Below are 21,432 nucleotides of genomic sequence, written 5' to 3' on the forward strand. Positions count from 1 at the left end.
GAGCCGTATAGTGGCTCTTTTCCAGAGGTGGTCTTTTAACACAGTTTTGACTGTGTACAATAATATATATATATGTTATAGATTGAAAATGTTCATATAGGTTTTATTTTTCACTATTTACTAAAAGTTAGAGCGACTTATGAATGAATATTCTACAGAGATATCTCCAGATGTGAAGCAAAAGCGAATAACAGTGATGTGAAAATATCTCTCTGCTTCAGTTGTATCACATGATATGAATTTTAATTTTTTTGTGAATGCATTTAATGGTTTAAAAATATGAAGTGAGTCAAGTTTTGATACTAAACTTGCTAGATTATATCAAGACTTGCCAAGGTAAGATTGTTCTGTGTCTGTACTAGTAGAGGATGAATTTCGCGTCCTGTGTGGCTGCATTTGCTATATGTAAAGTGTCTTTGAACGTGTTTATCATGAAAAGGGCGCTATATAAATCTCAGCTGGTATAATAATAATAACAATAATTTTTTATGTTAAAAAAAAGATGAAACAGATATCCAAATAGATGTTAGGCATAATTATATGGTTTGAAATTAGCACTACTTAATTACTATACACAAACTATTAAATACAGATAGTCATAAAGGGAGGTTATTAAAAACATTTTGATTCAATAAAAACCTTTTAATGTGTTGATAGAATGTCCAAACATTGGACAATAAGTAGAAAAAACAATTATCGAAATTAGGATTTGAGAAAGAAATTAATATATTTTTTGCTCCAAACAAAAAAAATGTGGCAGCCACATAATAAACAATTAAGGCATTTATAATGAGCCTTTAAAGGTTCATTTTGAAAAATAGGGGTCATTTGGGAGAAGACTTTATTTGATATACCAAAATTATAATATTATAAGATGTTATCATAAGGTTGTATTGTAAGTTTTGAAGATGACACCATTTTGATGGATACAGTAATGACATAGCAGATACATTGTCTGTCACGTCAGGTGAGAAAAAAACTCCTCCAGGCATGTCCATGTTATACAAAATATGTTACATGATAACAGCCTTGATTTTGACAAAACAATTGAATTGTCATAATGATCATTTTACTTATCAAACTGTTCGAAATCACATACCTGTCAAAATTGTGAATTGTGTAAATAAAACATTTTTGTCATTAATGTGGTAGGCCTTGAACTGAATGAAATGGATTTTGATCTTTTTCAACTGTGCTAGCTGTGAGTAATAATCATATGTATACAGTGTTTTCAGGATACAGTACTAGGAATTCTAAGATCGTAGTGTAAGCGAAATTCAATTTCTGTTATCGAAGCTTAATTCAGTTGATGTTTAGTTTTAGGCTTTCAAGCTGAATGTTTGTACCCTTGTTTGGCAAGAAGTAGGGGGCCAATTGTTTTCAGATTCCTCCCCAAGGGAGAAAAAATGTTTTCAAGTGCTGTTTAGGACTACGTTTCTAAATTTAGGAAGTTTTTGGATCTGACAAATACTGATTTTTGTGCAATGTTTGTGGTGTAAATGACTTGTACCTACAATTTATCTTTGTGCTGTTCAAAGGATGATTGGTACCTTTTGTGTTGACATGCAGTGATCTTTGTGCTTCACAAAGGATGATTGGTACATACTATTACTCTGGTCACTGAGTTGTCATCATTAAGTCTGACTGTCCTCTTGTTCGGGCCTGGCTTTTAACCTTTACCATGCTAGTTAAATTGTCGTCTGCTGGAAATGTCGTCTGCTAAAATTGTAAAGTTCATTCAATTTGCTCCAAAATTGGAAGAAATATTGTCAGAGTAGCAAATAGCTTGGAACCTGATCAGACGTCGATTTAATCAGCGTCTGATCTGGTTCCAAGCTGTTTGCAAAGGCTGTTAAATTCGCCTGCAGCAGGCTAAGGGTTAAAGCCCGGAAACTCACTCCATAGCTTAGAAGAAGAGTTAATGATCCGGATATTCTGGAATATTTCAGAAAGGTGGGGAGTCAATACAGAAAGCCCATCAGTTAAAACTTGCTTTAGCCATCTACCTAAAATATTATTGACCTGATTCTTGTAAATTATTCATATAATTTTGGATTTATGAACCAATTTGCTCTTATGTTGAATTGTAGGATCATGGAACTGTCAGTAACCATGCAACAAGAGAAATAACTACTTCAGGTTATTTTTTTTTTTAAGTTTTTATATTCTGTGAAATGAGTGACCCTGATCTATTGGATGGATGAGTCCAATTCTGAATGGCAGTGGTTAGATTTTCTTTGCACCAAATAACAGCAAAAATTACATTGGGAGTTGAATATAGTTAATGTTAATTAATGGCAGTTAAATAAAACACAGTAAAAAAAATCTTTGTATGATAAATGGCATTTAGACTGTTAATTTGTTGGTGTTTTGTAAAGTTTTTAGTCCTTTCCATTCAAGTCATCTTGGCTAGTGCCTGAAGTCATAAAATGTCTCATGCATTATAATTTTCTGAAATATATGGTAAATGTTGACTTTAAAGAGCTCTTTTATTGCAATATATTTGTGTTAAATTGTTGATTTTGTAAAAAGATACAGGAAAAAGGTATTGTCTAAATGAGTCTCAAGTTTAAGTAAAGATTTACTTATTTTATCTACATTGGTCATGTACAATATCTGTATTGGTGGACGTGTATATAATCTGCACTCGTTTAGCATATTTGTGGTGGATTCGATTTAAACAAGGTAAATTAATGTGCAGAAAGTAAACTTTAAAAGACTTTGTTTGAAATTTACAGATTTTGTGATGTGGAGAAATTTAAACCAATACTTACATTATTTTTATGAGTTTATTAGTTTTCATTTCTCCCTTGGTGACAATGTGTTTTTTTTTCCATTTCTGAAAATAGGAGATTGTTTATATTTTCTTATTGTTTATACTTTTGTCTAGACCATTATAAAGTTCAGTAGTTTGTGTTATTGAAAAAAAATGAAAATAGGATTTGAGTGAAAGTTTTCTACACTGGGTGAATTACTGGTATTTTTTTTTAAAATGTGCGTTTTAAGATTTATTTTGTCATACAGGGAACAAATAGTGTTAGATTTAATTCTATATTTGATCTTTTGAGGTCATTAGAGATTGGTATTGCTGGCATTTTTAATTCCTTTTGATGGGATTTCTTCTAAGATCAATCCTTAAAAATTCATTATTTGATAATAAAATCCAAAAATTTCATTAACTGATCATCAAATCCTTAAAAATTCAATCTGGAATCAATTTATAATGTGATAAGGCTAAATATAGCTCATGTAGAATAATCCAGATTGATTTAATATGAAGATAGTAATAGCAATAAAACTTTATAAAGATTGAAATTTTGAGAGCTTGCATAGTGTTTATGAGATAAAACCACTAGTTCGTAAAATCTGTAGATATCTAAGTATATCATGGAAAAAAAGTTGTTTTTAAAAGATTTCAGTATACGCAGATTTATATTCCTGTAAGATGACCTTATTTGCATACCAGAAGACTCACAAAAACAGTGCAAAAATATAGGTGATAAAAGTGCAAATTTTTAAGATGTTGGATAACAAAAATTGTGGCTATATAGATGTCTCAGGAGAGAGTTTTATTGTCTACTTGTAACATTCTGTTCAATATAAGGTGCTATTTCAGGCGTTCCAGACAGATATTGATGTCTGTTCTCTCATATTATAAATGGCTACTTTTTGGGCATTGTTTCAACTATTGTGACTTCAGCACAATAATTCTTTTATATTTTTCTTTCAGGCTGAACAAAATCATCTTCAGGAATTGAGAGAAAACTACTTATCTGCTGCTGCTGATGCTGATGATGATGATGATGATAATGTTGAAGCAGCAGAAGACAGTAGTGATGATCTTGACCTCGATCTTTTAGACAACAGCCAATCAGCTGGAGGCATCGAACAAAGCAGCCAGTCAAGTTGCAGCTTATGCAAAAAGGATCAAACTGAACCTGAAGCCAAAGAAAACAGAACTGACCAAGACAAGACAGCAGATAAAGGTACAAGTGAAAAGAGTGACCTGCAGGAAAACGAACCAAGTTCTGACAACATAACTGAAATACCGAGGCCTGTAGAGAGTGCAGAAAGAGAAGAAGCATCTTGTACATGTAGAACTCATCAAAGTGAAAGAAGTGATCATAAGTTAAAGAAATCTTGTAAATGTAATATAGCAAATTGTGATAATTGTGACAGTGAAAAGTGTGATTTCAGGAAATTATGTGATACTACCATAGTTGTTGATAATTATAGGGAGAAGTTGTTTAGTTTTTGTGCCCATTGGCCATTAATTTGTCATTCTCATGTGATAGTAAATCTAAGTGATATATCTTGGGATAAATTCAGGAGCGGAGATTTCTACTTTCTTGTTAAGCAGAAGGGTGCTAATACAGTAGGATTATGGATAAAATTCTGTATCGGAAGTGTCTGTCGTGAAATTCAAGTACCAGAATCTAAATTTGGTAAAATATTCACAATGGAATGGAAGGAAGAAATTTTATCCGATTCAACTGAAGTGTTAGGTGAAGCATTGAGAAATTGTCTTGCTCTCCTAGAAGAAAGTACAGAAAAGTTAAGATGGGAAGATGTTGTCCCCAACACTGGTCAGTTTAACCATCGACAGAATCAAGTTAACAATGTTCAGAATGCAGGATTAAATGGTTCATTGCCAGAAAACATGAAAGGTGGGAAAAATGGTCAGATCAGTTGTTTGAAATGTGACAAGTTATCTGAACAAGGGAACAATGTATGTGGGGGTCATGGCAATGGATACAGCCATAGCATTGGATATAACAGAAGCAATCCAAATAGTCCTGGTAGGTATTTTATGGTGAATTAATAAATGGCAGAGTATTTTATATTTTTCTGTATTTCCTCTGCAGTTACTTTTGTATTTAGTATTTATTCCCCTGGTACTTGTAATATTTTCACACAAATGCCTGAAGTCAATTTTTCGTTTGACTTCCGCAAAATTAACTTGTTTTAAAAAAGGTAAGATAATACATAGGTCATGTTTACATTTTTAATGCTTAGTTGTATTGTTAAATAAATACTTATAATTTTGTATCTTTATATCAATATGATCATAAGATAGAAGATGTTGATTGTGAAAGTATTTTTTAAAATTGTTTTTCCACAACATAAAATAAGGTATCAGTTATGTGAAAAATGCATAAAACACCTAAAACACCACGTCATATATCTGTCAGAAGTATAAAGTGTAAAGAGAAGATAAATATGAGCCGCACCACGAGAAAACCAACATAGGGCATTTGCGACCAGCATGGATCCAGACCAGCCTGCACATCCGCGCAGTCTAGTCAGGATCCATGCTGTTCGCTTTCAAAGCCTATTGCAATTAGATAAACCGTTAGTGAACAGCATGGATCCTGACCAGCCTGTGCGAATGCTGATCGCAAATGCACTATGTTGGTTTTCTCATGGCGCGGCTCATATTTGGTTTGAAAAAAAGAGTAAATGACACACAGAAAACTGTCTACATGAAATTGTTACATTTAATAATTTTGTTGATGTGGACCAAACATTGCCATTTTATATACATAGTTGTTTTTATCCCTTACTTTTAATGTTCATTTTTCACCTTGCCAGGTAGCAGATTGCTAATGATAACCAAGATTTTTTTTCACCCGCATAATAAATTATAGGAAGCGAAAAAAGTTTGTGGACAGTAGGTGACATGTAGATTTGTCAGGGATGATGTTAACATAATGACTTCTCCAACAAACTGACATTCTCATTTATCTTCATTTTAAGTTTTTTCTCCCCCTTTCAAGATTGACTCTACCAATAGTAACTCACAGAAACTGGTGAGGAATCTTTGTAAGCAAGAGCAAATAATAATCAGTAGAAACTGTAAGAGTATTATAGTTGTCTCCCTTGGACAGTTTTTTTTTTTTTCATACAATGTATGATACATAGTCTACTAAAGGGTATGCATTGTAGAACCACAAGGACTGCAGAAGTATGCTAATAAGATCTCAACTTTCTATTCTTCACTTTCCGTAATTGCAATTCACTTTTCTTTAGAGTCAATTTCACACGAAATGTGTTTAATTGTTGTCCGGCATGAGAAATTTGCAGCGGAATTCGACAGCTGTATAATTACCAGATTTATGCACGGACATTTTTGCTCATATTCGTGCCTACTGGATAAAATGGATAGTCATTATTTTTGCAATTATTTGCGTATTAGTGTAATTAGCGTAGAAAATTGATTCCAACTTTAGAATGGATTCCAATTATTATATTTGGCCTCCGGATGCAGAGTCAATTGATATATTTCTGAACTGACTGTTCCTTGCTGCCAATTGTTTTATGGCTTATTCTGTACATTCTAAATTAATAACATGGACAAACTTGTCGTTTCTGGAGAAACAAAGAGCCTCTGGCTCCCTCTGTCAATTTCATTTAGTCATTTCAGTTACTTGGGTTCATGGGTTGCATGTTGAATGCTGTGCAATTTTGCTTATAATGGATTTTTGCCAACATCATTATTTTCACCATTATCATCATCATAGTTACTGCATGTTTATCCTTAGTAGTATGTTGTATGATTTTACTGTCCATGTCACTGGCATCTTGGTCATATCATTACCAATATCATTGTCTGTATTGCCACAAATTCATCATCATCATCATCATCATCATCATCATCATCGTCGTCTTTTTGTCATCATCATTCTCATTATCAGTGTTATCACAATAGTTTTATGACAAATTAATCATCATCATTGTCACAAGTGTCATAATCAGTGTGATTACAAATTACACATTGTCGCCATCGTCATCATCATCAGCAGCAGAAGCAGAATTAATTTGAACATCATCGTCATCATTATGGTTTATCAGCTTTTTCATCAACAATCTTAAATAGCGACAGCAATATTAAAGATTATTGTAATTGTTATATTTTTTTGTAATTCGAATACATTGTAAATCAAGTTCAACAGATGATAATGACCTAATGTATTTTAATGGATGGCATTTAAAGCAATTGACACAATATTTTCGATCTTTAAGGTCAAGTTTTTAAAAGCCCAGATCGCATGTTACGACTCCATTTACTGATATTCTGAATGGAAAACATTTATTGTTCAGTGTCATAAAATAAATTGATGAGGTCTGAAAGTGAAATCGCAAATAATAGAAATATTTCTAGCATAAAATTCGAGCCATGACCTTTGAAGCTCCCGTATATCAAATCAAAGAATTAACAGCCGTATATCTTTAGTGTTTGCTAAGGTGTTAGAAACAATATATTGTATTTTTTGAACTTCATTAAGTATTAATTAACACAGTGAAATATTAATTACGATAGTTCATTTGATTGACATGTTATTGTTTTTGATACTTGTCCGTGTGGTATTAAATGTTAGTTTCTTTTAACTGTTATGGTTAGAAATACAAAGGCGTACACTTTATCCTTTCATTTTGTGTGTTTTACTTCTGGACTGGTATTTAAGCCCACTTTTTTTGTTACTTGAAAGCTTGTTTACATTAAAATTCTGTATAAATGTTTAATCAGCATGAGTTTTTGTAAGTGAGAAGTAAATATTAAGTCTGATTAAAGTTTTCATGATATACGGACATACTTTATGTAACTGGTAAGTCTTTTGCAAAATGCATTTTTTTTTGTATAATCGAAAGATAATATTCTTTTAAAAAATTTGCCGCTAATATTATTACAAGCAAGTGAGGATCCAGACGCTTTCATCAATCATCATCTACAAGAATGCAGTGAAATGAGAGTTAAAGTAATAACATGATCTTCCAGGCATTAAAGGGATTCTATAATGTTTGTCATACTTTTTGTTCTGTTACGTATTTTGATTGAAATTTTTTAAGGTTAAATTGTTTTTTTAGACTGAAAATGTAATAGAAGTTTCCAATTCAGGCAACCTTGTATATTGTTAAATTCAACCTTCATATCTGTTACCAAGGTGACAGCTTTGTAACAAAAGGAAAATTTATTTGTCTAACCTTTTTGATGCCCAAATTAGATTTTAATTGTTATTTTTGATCTTTTTATCTTACTTTGACCAGTTTGTGGTGACTTTTGATCAAACGATAAAAGTTCTGTTATTTAAAATGTTCAGTGTAGAAATGATTGCTTTATACCGTGTTCACACTAGCAGAACGGTTTTATTTTTATTAGGCACTAATTGGCTATAATTGGTATTTGACATTCAAAACCCATCAAAATATAATCTAGTTTGCGTCCACACTAGGCAAAGAAATGTGGTTTAAATATATACATGCAATGTTGGAAGTTAACAAATATCTTGCGATAAGCAAAAAAGGTTACAAAGAATTGAAGCTAACAGAAACAAGAAGGGGTCATCAATATTTAAACTTCTGTGTTCATCTCAGAATTTCTGTTCATTTCATCTATTGTCCATTTTGAGCGTCAGCATGACTCCATATCGCAATTTAATGTTTTTGTTTCAACAACAGTCCAATTACTTTTGCCAGCCACAGCATCAATTGTTTGATATAAAAGAGAAACTTATGGTATTCTTCCTCCAAAAGGTAAGACCTGTGGATTTGGGATTGTAAAACCAGTTATAACCCACATTTGCGTTCACATTTGTAAAATAATGTAGCATTACTTTTTAATGTAGTATTAAAACCACCTCCCGAGGTAGTTTTAATGCTACATTACAGAAACCACTTGACCTTTACAAAATTCACGTTTTACACCACATATAGTGTGGACGCAAACGAGTTTAAAAAATAAACCCAAGTTAATGTAGGATTAAAAACGTAGTCTGAACACGGTATTATAAGTTACATTTTAATCGCTTTTCAATTGCTTTTTTTTGGTTGAGTTTTTAATGACTCATCAAGTCCTTTTTTTCGCCAATTCGCTGGATGGTTTGCTTTTTACTTTCAAGTTTTTGTAAAATGTATACTCATTTGAGCACTTTAATGATATTTTGGCTGATTCCTTGGCTTAGCCCAGTTCGGAGGATCACACTGGGTCATCAGTACGATCCGCGGACGAGGCATATAATGTTCTCTGTGACGATTTGATATAAGACATGATGTCATTCGTCCTCCACCTCTGATTCATGTGGGTAAGTTGACAGTTACTTGGGGGGAACAAATGTACTGGTGCAGAATCCAGGAACACTGTTTAGGTTTACCAGTTTCATATTAAACTGAAATATTTTTGAAAAACAGCATTAAGCACAAAACAAAACAAACAAAAAATCCTTTAATGATAAACAAATCAGAACAAACACAAGCCCATAAAACGTTTTATGCTTGAAGGGGAATACAGAACAGTCCATCATTTTGGCTTTAATTCCACACTAAGACAGCAAAATGTACAAAAGATATTTGATTCTGTACCAGTATCCCAAAGGAGAAATGACATGCGTATAATGTCTTTTATGTGATACTCAAAAGTATTGTTTTAGAACATGAAATTCTGGGAAGAGTCTTTATTATAGAATAACTTAATGGTATTTTGTCAAAGTAGCAGTTTATGGGATGACCATTTGTGTTAAGGGGACTATTTATTGGATCATTTGCTTTTGATGTCATTTAATTTCTTAACAATTTATGGAAAATATTCACAGGGGAAACACTGTTCTTTTCTAAGATTATTTGCCGTAACTCCCTTGTTAGAGCACTAGGGAGGAAAGGGCCTAAAAAAATCAATGCAGGAGGTGTGAGTTGATCCTGAGCAAATCATATTAGTCTAGTGCAAAAAGTTCAAGTTGTCAAGATTTCGAGAAATCCGAGCATTTGAATCTTTAAATGCATCCGAAACAGAGGCAGTAAGAAACAGACAGTAGATTGAAAAAGTTGAGGGACCACAGCCCTGAATTGTACAAGTGAGCACGGGTGCTTGAGTGAGGGCTGTTTCAATCACTGTACATCTTAAAACAAGGGAAATTCATCCTTGATCATGTTGTCTGCAGTTTGAGAAACAATCTAGAACACTGGTGGATTCAATGACAGCATGTTTTTGGAACATGCACAAAAAATCACTATAATTATTATATTGATCTGATGGAAATGTGTGAATTTCGCATGAAACCAGGGAAGCAAAGCAAGAAAGGCAAGAAAGATTATTTCTCATGAAAGAAAATTATATATACTGCAGTTTATTAGTTTGAAATACTTATCATATGCTGTTGAGTAGTTGTAACAGATGCAGTTACCTGCAATTTGCAAGGTTTTATTATCTTCGGTAATAACAAGCTTCATTTGTGCCGGGATATAGCTACCTGGGTAAAATAGTTACACTGTTTAAGTTATATATATAGAATTAAAGTTACACATTGATAGGGGATTACCTGGAGGTTACCAGTTTTAAGATTTTAGGACACAGAACATTGTATTTTAATACATTATTGTTAATAAATAACTCAGAATTGTTATACTTACCTTTTAGAAAAAATAAACCTTCTGCACTAACATTAAGATCCCTTTCCAAGGGTTTCATTAAGGGCCAGGACCTGCTGTAGTGGTCTGAAGCCTTGGCTACTTTTCCTGTTCCAAATGAGCTTTTAAATAGAGGGACTGCCATCTGCTTCCAATTTCCGCCTTTTACTACAATGATTCATGAAATCACTGCTTTTCTTCTTTTTATCCATACATTGTTTGTATTATATATTTTTCTCTTTGAATATGGATTAGACCTTGAACAGTTGCCACCTACTCAGCTTACTGCTGTAACAGATTGTTGAGAGTATAGCACTATGTAACATGAAATGACAGCTAGAGTTATTGTTCTTTGGTATGAGCGGGAAGAATATTGACATTTTCTTGTTGCATAATGACACTGATAGTTCTTGGAATATAGATGCCTATCATTGATATATATCAGCCATCTTTTCTACTGTGATTGTGTTGTGTGTGTGTGTCAAAAATATGGAATTCATTTTGAAGTGTGTTTTTTGACATTCCTTTGGTTAAAATGGGATATATTGCTGTATATTGGATGTGTGTTTAAGTATAATATTCATGGATTTTGCCATTAAGCCATATAGTTGGTGGCTTTTAAGTGCTCATAGACTATAACATATCATGGTAGTAAAAGTCTTTTCATCATCAGAACGTGAAAAATCATATTGTCATTATCATCATCATCATTGTTGTTGTTGTTGTTAATGTGATTATGAGATTATGTAATCAGTATCATCTAGTTAAGTTTTCTTCACCATCATCACTATCATCTTCTTCATCATTGTAATCATTACTACAATCATCACCCTCATCACCATCATCATCGTGAACACCACAGCCATCATCATCATCACCATGATCACAATCATACCTTCTATAATCATTATCATCATTATCATCAGCACCAACAACAACAACAACTATATCATCATCATTACCACCATCATCATCATTCCTATAATATTTTGTAAATTCATTTGATTTAAGTCTAAGGTAGCACTCATTTATCCAGCAGAAGTGTTCAACAATTGCTAGAAAGATTTATTTCAAAATGTTGAAACAGTCTTATGTTGATTCAGAAAACACCATTTTCTGTTTTTGTTGTAGCTTTATTTCTATTTTCTCTTGTTATTGTCTCAATTTTGATGGTTAATCGAGCAGAATGCCTTCAATATATTCCGAAGTATTTCCGGTTAGTGGCCAGAGGAAATGTTCCCGGTTGTTAAGGAAATAATCAGGTTGTTATCATGGCTCAGTATTCAGGGTGATTTCGGAAATTGACCATAAAAAAGCCTGTTGGTTGCCTAGAGATACAAATGTGGATGCTGACACCCATATTCGATATTGCATTGTCATTTTATAAATCAGGGCAGTCAGGCAAAAATTATACTGCCACTTTTATATCTCATAACTTTAATACTAAGGCAACTAGAATTATCACTATGAATTCATTGAAACAAACAGAAAATCATTGTAATGTCAAACTTTTTCTTTGTGTTTTTATTTTCATCGCTTGTTCTTCGTTCAGTTTAACTAAATTAACAAAGTAAATATAAAAATATTTTGTCATATAGAAATCTTTTGTTGGCATAAATGTTTACCATAATGAGACAATATGTCTTGCATAAAAGACCCAGACCCCTAGCTCTAAAGTCAAGGTCACACTTAGAGGTTAAAGGTTAACATGGTCTGTTTCTTGTTCGGTCCATAACTCTGCCATTCATCAAGGGATTTTGAAATAACCTGGCATAAATGTTCCCCATAATGAGACGATGTGTCATGCCCAGGACCCAGATCCCTAGCTCCAAGGTCAAGGTCACACTTAGAAGTCAAAAGTTAACATAGTCTGTTTCTTTTCTGGTCCATAACTCTGCCATTTATCAAGGGATTTGAAAATAATTTGACACAAATGTTAACCATATTGAGAAGATGTGTCGCACTTACGACCTGGATCTCTCAGGTAAAGGTCAAGGTCACAAAATGATTCATACCTAAACTATTCTGGTATATTTTGCGCAGACAACTGTAGCATTCTTGGGCATGCTTTGGGAGCATTTGCCACCAATAGTGACAGCTCTTGTTTCAAAATAAGATTCCTTCTGTTTAAAAACTTGCATATAAACAAACTTTGTGGAAATAATGTGATACTGTAAAATCATTTATTTTCTTGAGTTTAAAATTTTTTTGGCCAAAAACAGTTGTTGCATAGGGATATTTACTTGTGGATTTCAACTGCAGGGCTTGGAAAATCCTCTAAAAGCAACACGTCCTGCAGGACGAGCGGCCTAGAATTTTCACTTGTCCCGCTTCAATTTGTACTAAGAGAGTGATATTTTTACAGACAGCGTCTATTTTAAAGTCCATTAAAATCGGTATATATCAGAATCTTGTTATTGAGCTATTGAGTGTCTAGCTAATGCAGTAATAATGCAGAACCGTAACAGAGTTGGGCCGATTGTACAGTTGCAAACAACAAATTACTTTTTAGCTGTCTGGTTTTTTCACGGCTCCATTTCAGTTAGATTTATTGTATTTGTGGTCAAAAATCGCACTCATCCTACAGGACAAGTACTAAAACATTGGTTCCACTCACTCGAGGACATAGTCATATTTTTGAGGGAACAAGTGGATTTGTCGAGCCCTGAATTATAAAAGATAAGATGAATTGGAAATTTTATATGTTTGTTGGCAGTAAATTTAGTGTATTGATGCAGTCAATAAAATCCACGAAAATTAGTCCCACGCAAAGAGTAATGATTTCGCTGCATAAGCAGTCCAATTTTGTAGAATTAGCACAACCCAGTTTCTCAGGTTATATTAATCCTTTCCTACAGGAATTCTAGATGGAAAATTGAATTATTATTGTATGTTTTATTCAGTTACTAATCAATTTTGTTGTTTGGTTCATTCCCATTGTAAATAATGGCTTTGTAGGAAAAAGGTCTCTGACCTGACTTGTTGACAATCTGCAATTTATTAATCTCTTCTTCCTACTTGAATGTCTGCAACATAGTTTGTCAGAAATTACCTTATTACAAGTTTAGACACACCCTTTGTTCTTCAGAATTGTATTCAAAGATGAAATAAAAAAAACAGATTAGGTGTAAATAGGGTCTTTTAATACCATAAAATTTTCTAAATGGATTAAGTTGTGTTTAATGACAAGGAATTCTTGGAACAATCTTTTTATATTGATAAGATGGGTTATTGATTAATGTTTTGTTAAATCCCCCATTTTCCATTTTGGCACTAAAAAAGAGACAATCATCTATCAGATACTGAGCATTTGATGGGCTTACAATCAAGTTTTCATTGTTGTAAATGATGTTTTTATGAGACCCTGTTCTTCATTCCATGACCAAATAATGATAATTACATTAACAAGGTCCTGGAAAATTAAGAACAAAAGACTGTTATCTAATTTTCTTGTGACACCAAACACTCTTTGTTGATTGGTTTGGATCAGCTCTTCTCACATGAGGTTAGAGGTCATTAATATGCCATCTGTTCCTGTATTTTGTTGGATGTTTGAGCACGGCCCTTTAAGTTCATGGTATGGTAGGCTGAGTACTTTGATAAAATTAACTGATTACTGTCATTCATTTTGTTCTTCAAGTAAGTAATTTGTCAAAATGCAAGAGTAATTAAAATTACTGTATGTTAAGTTGATGTTGTCTGTCTAACTAAATGTAAAATATATGAGCCGTGCCATGAGAAAACCAACATAGTGGGTGTGCGACCAGCATGGATCCAGACCAGCCTGCGCATCCACGCAGTCTGGTCAGGCTCCATGCTGTTCGCTTTTAAAGCCTATTGGAATTGGAGAAACTGTTAGCGAACAGCATGGATCCTGACCAGACTGCGCGGATGCGCAGGCTGGTCTGGATCCATGCTGGTCGCAAAACCACTATGTTGGTTTTCTCATTGCACGGCTCTTATAGACTACAGTGTCAGCACTAAAGGGCCCACCTAGATAACCAAGCAAAAGAAATAGCTAGGTCTGGGCACCGAAAGGCTCTTTTGTGTCTTCATAACAACTGAGGGGCCAGTACTCGGGTTTTTCTTGGAACTGCGGTATCACACCCACATCATGTTAAACTTTCTCCAGTCAGATAGTGTGCTAGTAATACCTGAAAGGGGAAATAGACTTACCAATTTAGGGCTGTGGTTTTCAATACCAGGCAGGTGGATGGTGGTGATGAAGTCTTCCATCTACAAATAATTGTGAGGAAGTTGTCAGTTACTTGCAGAGAAATAATTTAGCATTAAAGAACTGATGGTACAAATCTGAAATATTACAAAAACATATATATATTGTACAAATAAAAAGACAACAACAACAACAACATTGGTTCTTCATAGAAGAACTGCTCAATTTTCTTCAAATTTTTTTTTAACTTGAAAGCATGTACAAACAAAATATTTTATGCACTTTCTGACCTTGAATATTGCAACTTCTATATACAAAAAAATCTGGATTAAGCTTATCTCAGACTGTTTATATTATTTATTTTTAGATCTTGATCACAAATATAGAATTTGATACCAAGTGAGTGGACTTGCACTAATTCACCAAACTGATAACTTATCACCCAAGTCTGGTGTATACAGACATGTTTAGCACTGTATAGACAAATCACTGCTGTTTATATGATCAATATCTCTCTGATCTGAATTCCAAATGGAATAAAGATTTGTGTGCACTTCATTTTGTCTGATACTCTGTGAGTAGAAATTGTCACACAGGCCTGTCAGGTAATCAATAGTACTCTTGAATAAAGTGCCATGTAAGTGTTCAATTGCCTTAGAATATTTTGGAAAATCTTCTACTTACAATATTTGAGCCGCGCCATGAGAAAACTAACATAGTGTGTTTGGGACCAGCATGGATCCAGACCAGCCTGCGCTGTTTGCTAACGGTCTCTCTTATTGCAGTAGGCTTTGAAAGCGAACATCATGGATCCTGACCAGCCTGCGTGGTCTAGATCCATGCTGGTCGCAAACGCACTATGTTGGTTTTCTCATGGCACGGCTCATTTGTTTCAGTTACTATGATATTCAAAGAAACTGTAAAAGTTTTAGTATTTGCAACTGTGCCAAAATGTTTCAGTAAATAGCATGTAGGCTGAGGAATTTCTTACTGCTATACTCAATAATATAATGCAAATTGAATATTTAACAGTCTGAGTGCCTCGTCTTTGAATAACATTTGCATTATAGGTACACCTAGTGGATGGGGGAGCTCAAACAAGTGACCCCTGTGCCAAATGCTATACCATCAAAGTTTATCAGCTTAGTGGTGTATAAAAACTTGTATTATGAATGCAAGTGATTTGATTAATCAGTGAAAATCCTTGCATGGACTACTGTTGATAGAGTCCAAAATACCATTTATGACCTTTAAAACACACGTGACCATTAACTTTTAACATTAACAATTTAGTGACCAGATGTGAAGAATGTAAAGATTGTATCTGTTTAAATATTTCAATTACTAAATAAAAGTCTGCATTTAATATGTTATTAAAGAGGTCAGTTTTACAAGTTTAAGAGGTCAGGTCTACATTGTGTAAAGGTCACTTCAACAAACATTTTAAATATGATGATATTAGAAAGTCAAAGAAATTATCAGGTTATCTGTTGCAAACACCTGTAAGTTTACTGGGTCAAAAGTTGCAGTTAATCAAATCTCTAGTGTTTGTATTTATTAAGGGAGGTAATAGATAAAATAAAAGAAGATAATATAGATTGATAGATAATTGTGTTGACATTTATTGAGCTGATTAACAGCTGTTTAGTTGACAAGAAAATAAGCTGACTATATACATGTATTGATGATTTATTTCCCATGTATAATGGAAGCTTTTTGATGATATGGATATAGTTGCCAGTATATGTCTGGATCTTTAATATAAAAAAAAAGTACTGAAAAACATCCATCAGAAGTGTTTTTGTTAAAAAATAATTAAAAATTCTCATTTCTCTGATTTGTTTCCCATGGAGAGACGTTTTTGTTTTGTAGTGTGATTTTATTTGGTTCTGTATTTGGAATACTTCTGGGATTACCACAGAAAGACAACACTCTTTAGTTAGATTTTTGAGTATTTTGACCTAGCTGTCAGTGTGGAATTGTGAGATTTTGTGTGGGAACTTTATGACAATAGAACATAATGCAAAAAAACAAAAAACAAAAAAAACTCAGTTTTACATTAAAGTTTTATTCAACAGTCGGCTGAAAAGGGAAGTTCTATAGAATTTGAATCCTGATTGATATGGTGAAAAAGTGAGACTTTTTTGAAGGTGCTTCAAGATAAGAATAAAGTAATTAGGCATCTTACTAAAGTTTATTAGAGACATATATATCAAATTCAAGCCTAGAGTCTTTGCTTCAAGGTAACAAGCTAATTAGTTGGATTTTTTTCTGGACATATGTCCGTCTGGTCAGTTGTCATTGGTCAATTTCAAAATTTGTGCCCAGAAACAGCCAATCAGATGCTGCAGTTTTGAGTATTGGAATGACATAGTTTGGATTGCTGTTGTGTCACACTTCCAGCTGTTGTAAAATAGTAGCATTCTTTTGGCAACATGTGTGTTCCTAGCGTGGAATTGTTTCTTTTGAAACCTTCCGATTTTATTTTCATTTTATGGTATATGCTTAACAGCTTGCCCTTGATATATTTTTACATCTGAACTCTCCTAAGTTAATGTCTGATGAATATTTATGATTCATTTCTTGAGCTGAATGAAAAATATTTTAGTATGAGAAAGCTGGGATCTTGATTGTTATGCAGATTTTGATGGAACTTTTACGAGTACTTTACTTTTTACAGTGAACTGTATATACTCTATTATAGCAAATAGTAAATAACTGAAAAGAATGCTGTGCAGAGTAATTAAAATTTCGGTTAATAATGCATTTCTAGGCCTATTAATATTGCAAGTTTACAGTGTGGTGAATTTATTTCTTACATTGGATGCTTCACTGGCTGGTTTTGCATCTAAGATCAATTCTTATTAACAACTTGTCTCACTTGATAGAAATCAATAGCTTTAATATGGTTTTATAAGAAACATGTAATCTTTCAGTAAAAGGAGCAAACTAGTGCAAGGTTTTACTTTAGTACACCAAGTTGCCATTATCGGCTTCTGTAGAATTAAGTACATACTTAGGGGTTGTTGAAAGGTTTCTTTACACTCTGAGCTACATTTTTTCCTTAAATTCTTTGAAGAGTAAATTAAAAATCCTTTGAACTTCTATGTAATCTTCATTGTTAAATTACACAAATTTATTGCAGAAATGTTTCTGTAATGCAGTTGTTCTAAGCCATATTAAATTTTGTTTTTGCTTGAAAGACCTGCTACATGTTTCACATTGTCCTGAGCGCTTAATCAGATGTCAGAAAATATCATATGGAATCCTTGATTTCTTTGTAGAACTTCTGTGAAAACTCAATCAATCTTAATCATATTTGATCTGGACAAAGAGCAGCAGTAGACTGTGGTGTCCATTAGTTCATTATCATTGTTCTTTGTCCAGGAACTAGTGTTGTTAACAGTAATGGTCATACTTGGAATCATGTGCTGAAAGAAGTACTTTTGGTAATGTTCATATTCAGAAAAATGTATTGAACTATTCAGAAGTATATGCTGAAATATTCAGAAATATGTACTGAAATATTCAGAAACATGTACTGGAAGGAGTACTTTTAGTTACACTGGATTATGAGATATTATAAATTGGATAAGTAATAAAAGACGTATGAGAACTGCCGTTAGGTGTTATAAACTTATGAGCCGATCAATTTGTTGAAAAGGATTATTGGATTATTAATGAATGAAAATTTATACTGCAGAGTATGCGTTTCATTTTAAGTTAAACTTTAGTACATCCTCCGACTTTTGAATTTAAATAAGAAGTCTTGAAAGGCGAGGCTTGCGTTATATCGTATTGGAATGAATCAAATGAAGTTGTTATAAACACAAATTTACGATACAATATTGTCTAACATTCTTTTTGCTCAAGTATGGTTGTTATGAGAAGTCATTCAGACAGTTTTCTGTGTGTTCATAATGGTGCGCGAAATAGTCGAAGACGGAAAATTATATCTCGGATTATATCAATACTGCATTTGGATAGGTGTGTGAATTATCACCACTCTGATTCCCTGTTGACATGTACTCGTTGTATTTCACCAGACTTACGTGCAAGGACTATGGATAGTACAGACGGACGAGAGATAGACAAACCTCGAAGTCCGAGAAGTGCGGGATTACATCAGCATCGGCACCTGGAGCCACCGAAAACAATCCTCGATGTGGATTATAAGCTTCTGCAGTCAGGGGTGGCAATTCTTCCAGGTATGTTTAATATTTCAAGTGTGTGCATCATGAATAATTTTTGCCGTTTCTTTCAGGGAACCAAATTAGGCTGCAGAGAGATCATATTACACTGATTATAATGGTTATTTTTTGTGACCAAAATAATGTGGCTGAAATCATATACAGTTGCCAGTTTTAGTCAACTGTCTGGTATGGTATGTGTTTTTGACAGTTTTAAATGTAACATGCAATATGTTACAATAAAATGAGTTCATGCAAAGGTCAAGGTATGATTACCACTGATACAGCTCATAATCTGACAATGTAAGATAAAATCAATTGTTAATTATGTCAAGGGTTGTTAGTTAATGAGATGGTTATCAATTAGGAAATATTTATAAGCTGATTTATTAATGGTGGATAAAACAATAACATGGAGTTTAATTGTTTGAAATATTGCATTCATTTTTAAGTATGAGTCCTGAGGTTAAACCTGAGAACATCATCCAGTAATTAAAGAGAGAATTTGCTGGTTCCCCGCACACATTGCATGAAGGCTAGGTTGGTCCCATAGATGTCACAAGAGTGTCTTCTGTAGTAATTTTCCCCTGGAAATCCTCAACTAATTTCAAGTTTTTGATAGCTAATTGATCAATATAATCATATAGTCTAGACTAGAAAATCCATTTTTCACTTTTTAGCTCACCTGAGCGAAATGTTCTCCAAGTGAGATATTCTGACCACTCTTGTGTACCTCATCGCAGGTGGTGTGTCCTTAAATAACTTTTTAGCTTTCAATGCACCACAGGTCATTATTTTGACCCAGTCTCAATGTAACAGAATAAACCTCAGATGAGGTTGAAACTTGGTCATCCTGGGTAAAAAACTAAGTCATTAGGTCAAGTCATAGAAAACCATGTTTACATTCTAGAGGCCAGTTTATATGTTGTACTAAATCAGTATTAAACCTGGTCAGTATGTTTGTCTTTATCAAATCTAGACCAGTGTCGAAACTGGTTCTGTAGGAACAAAAAGTAGGTCACTAGGTCAGATTAGAGGAAAATCTTGCTAAACTTCTGAGGCTTAGATTTTCCTCTTAGTCTGTGTAAGGCATGGTCAAGTTTGAAAGTGGGTTTAATGAGGTCAGTAACTATGTCAGTATGGCAGATCAGGAGAAAAAAAACAAAGAACTGTTTAACTGAAAATTAGATCAAATTTGAAACAGGTTCATGTTGTGGTATTCTGTTTGTGTAGTTCTATACCTACAATAGCTAGTAACACTCCAAGATACAGTTTGTCATGACATAATATTATATTAAAGGTATGTCAATATTAGGTGAGTGACTCAAGCCATCATTGCCCTTTTGTTGCTGTGTTTTTAGCTCACCTGAACAATGCTCAGGTGAGTTTTTGTGATCGCTCGATGTCGGGCGTCTGTCTGTCTGTCGTCTGTCAACATTTAGCTTGTGTATGCGATAGAGGCTGTATTTTTCAACTGATCTTCATGAACTTTGGTCAGACTGATTACCTTGATGAAGTCTAGACCAAGTTCGAAAATGGGTCATCTGGGATCAAAAACTATGTCACTAGGTCAAATCAAAGAAAAACCTTGTGTATGCGATAGAGGCTGTTTTTTTTGCAACTGATCTTCATGAAATTTTGTCAGAATGATTACTGAGATGAAATCTAGGCCAAGTTCGAAATTGGGTCATCTGGGGTTAAAAATTCGAAATTGGGTCATCTGGGGTCAAAAACTAGGTCGCTAGGACAAATCAAAGAAAAATGTTTTGTATGTGATAGAGGCTGTATTTTTCAATTGAGGTTCATGAAATTTGGTCAGAACGATTGCCTTGATCAAATCTAGGTCAAGTTCGAATGTAGGTCATCTTGGCTCAAGAACTAGGTCACTAGGTCAAATGGAAGAAAATACTTGTTTACACTTAAGAGACCACATTTTTGGTCCAGTCTTAATGAAAATTGGTCAGAATATTTGTTTCTATGAAATCACTAGGTTAAATATGTTTACACTGTTATGGTATGTTTCTCAGGTGAGCGACCTAAGGGCCATCTTGGCCCTCTTGTTTTCTGCCCTAGCCACTAAAAAAAAGAGACATAATTTAAAGATAATTAAGAGCTCATGGTGTAGTCTCTTACGATAGTGCGATAGTGCGTTATAAGGCTTGCAGAATGATGTAGTTATTACTTTGTGTTGGAACTACTTATTTTTTCATCACTTGATGAACTAATCAACTCTGAAATGATTGACTATCTTTTTATCTGTATATTTAGGCTAGTACTAATTGGCTATGTTACTTTCTGATTAAGGTTCTCGAATGCATAAAGTTGTTTAAACTTACTGGAGGAATTCCTTAATTAAATGAAAATAAACAAATTAATTGTTACATTTAACTCAGTCGTTTCTATAATTATCCCAGTCTAGATATTTAGTAAGAATTCCAAAACCTTCTCTACATATACTCTAGAAAGTTGGGTAAGAAAGCGCATAGTTTTGCTCATGTCCGTTTGTTGGTACCTCTTTTCAGGGTGCTAACCCTCGGGTTCCATAGTGCAATAGATACTGTAAATTATATATTAATTTGCTTTGTAAGTGGGGAAGGGTCCTACAAACATCTCTTGTTCCTTCAAGATCTTGGAGTCACTAGGGTCAGCTGTAAATATATATGAATTTTC

The 21,432-nt window shown here is 33.6% G+C and overlaps 1 protein-coding gene across 4 annotated transcripts in view; it reads left to right on the forward strand.

The window, feature by feature from the left end:
- Positions 1–21,432, forward strand: part of LOC123550592 (uncharacterized) — a 135,898-nt gene that overhangs the window by 57,118 nt on the left and 57,348 nt on the right. For all 4 annotated transcript variants that reach the window (XM_053545495.1, XM_053545494.1, XM_053545496.1 and 1 more), the window contains 2 exons: positions 3,731–4,799; positions 18,619–18,780. In XM_053545495.1, coding sequence (XP_053401470.1) covers positions 3,731–4,799; positions 18,619–18,780 — 1,231 coding nt within the window. The remainder of the gene's footprint in view (positions 1–3,730; positions 4,800–18,618; positions 18,781–21,432) is intronic.

This window comes from Mercenaria mercenaria, chromosome 6 (assembly GCF_021730395.1).
Source record: "Mercenaria mercenaria strain notata chromosome 6, MADL_Memer_1, whole genome shotgun sequence".
Taxonomy (NCBI): Eukaryota; Metazoa; Mollusca; class Bivalvia; order Venerida; family Veneridae; genus Mercenaria; species Mercenaria mercenaria.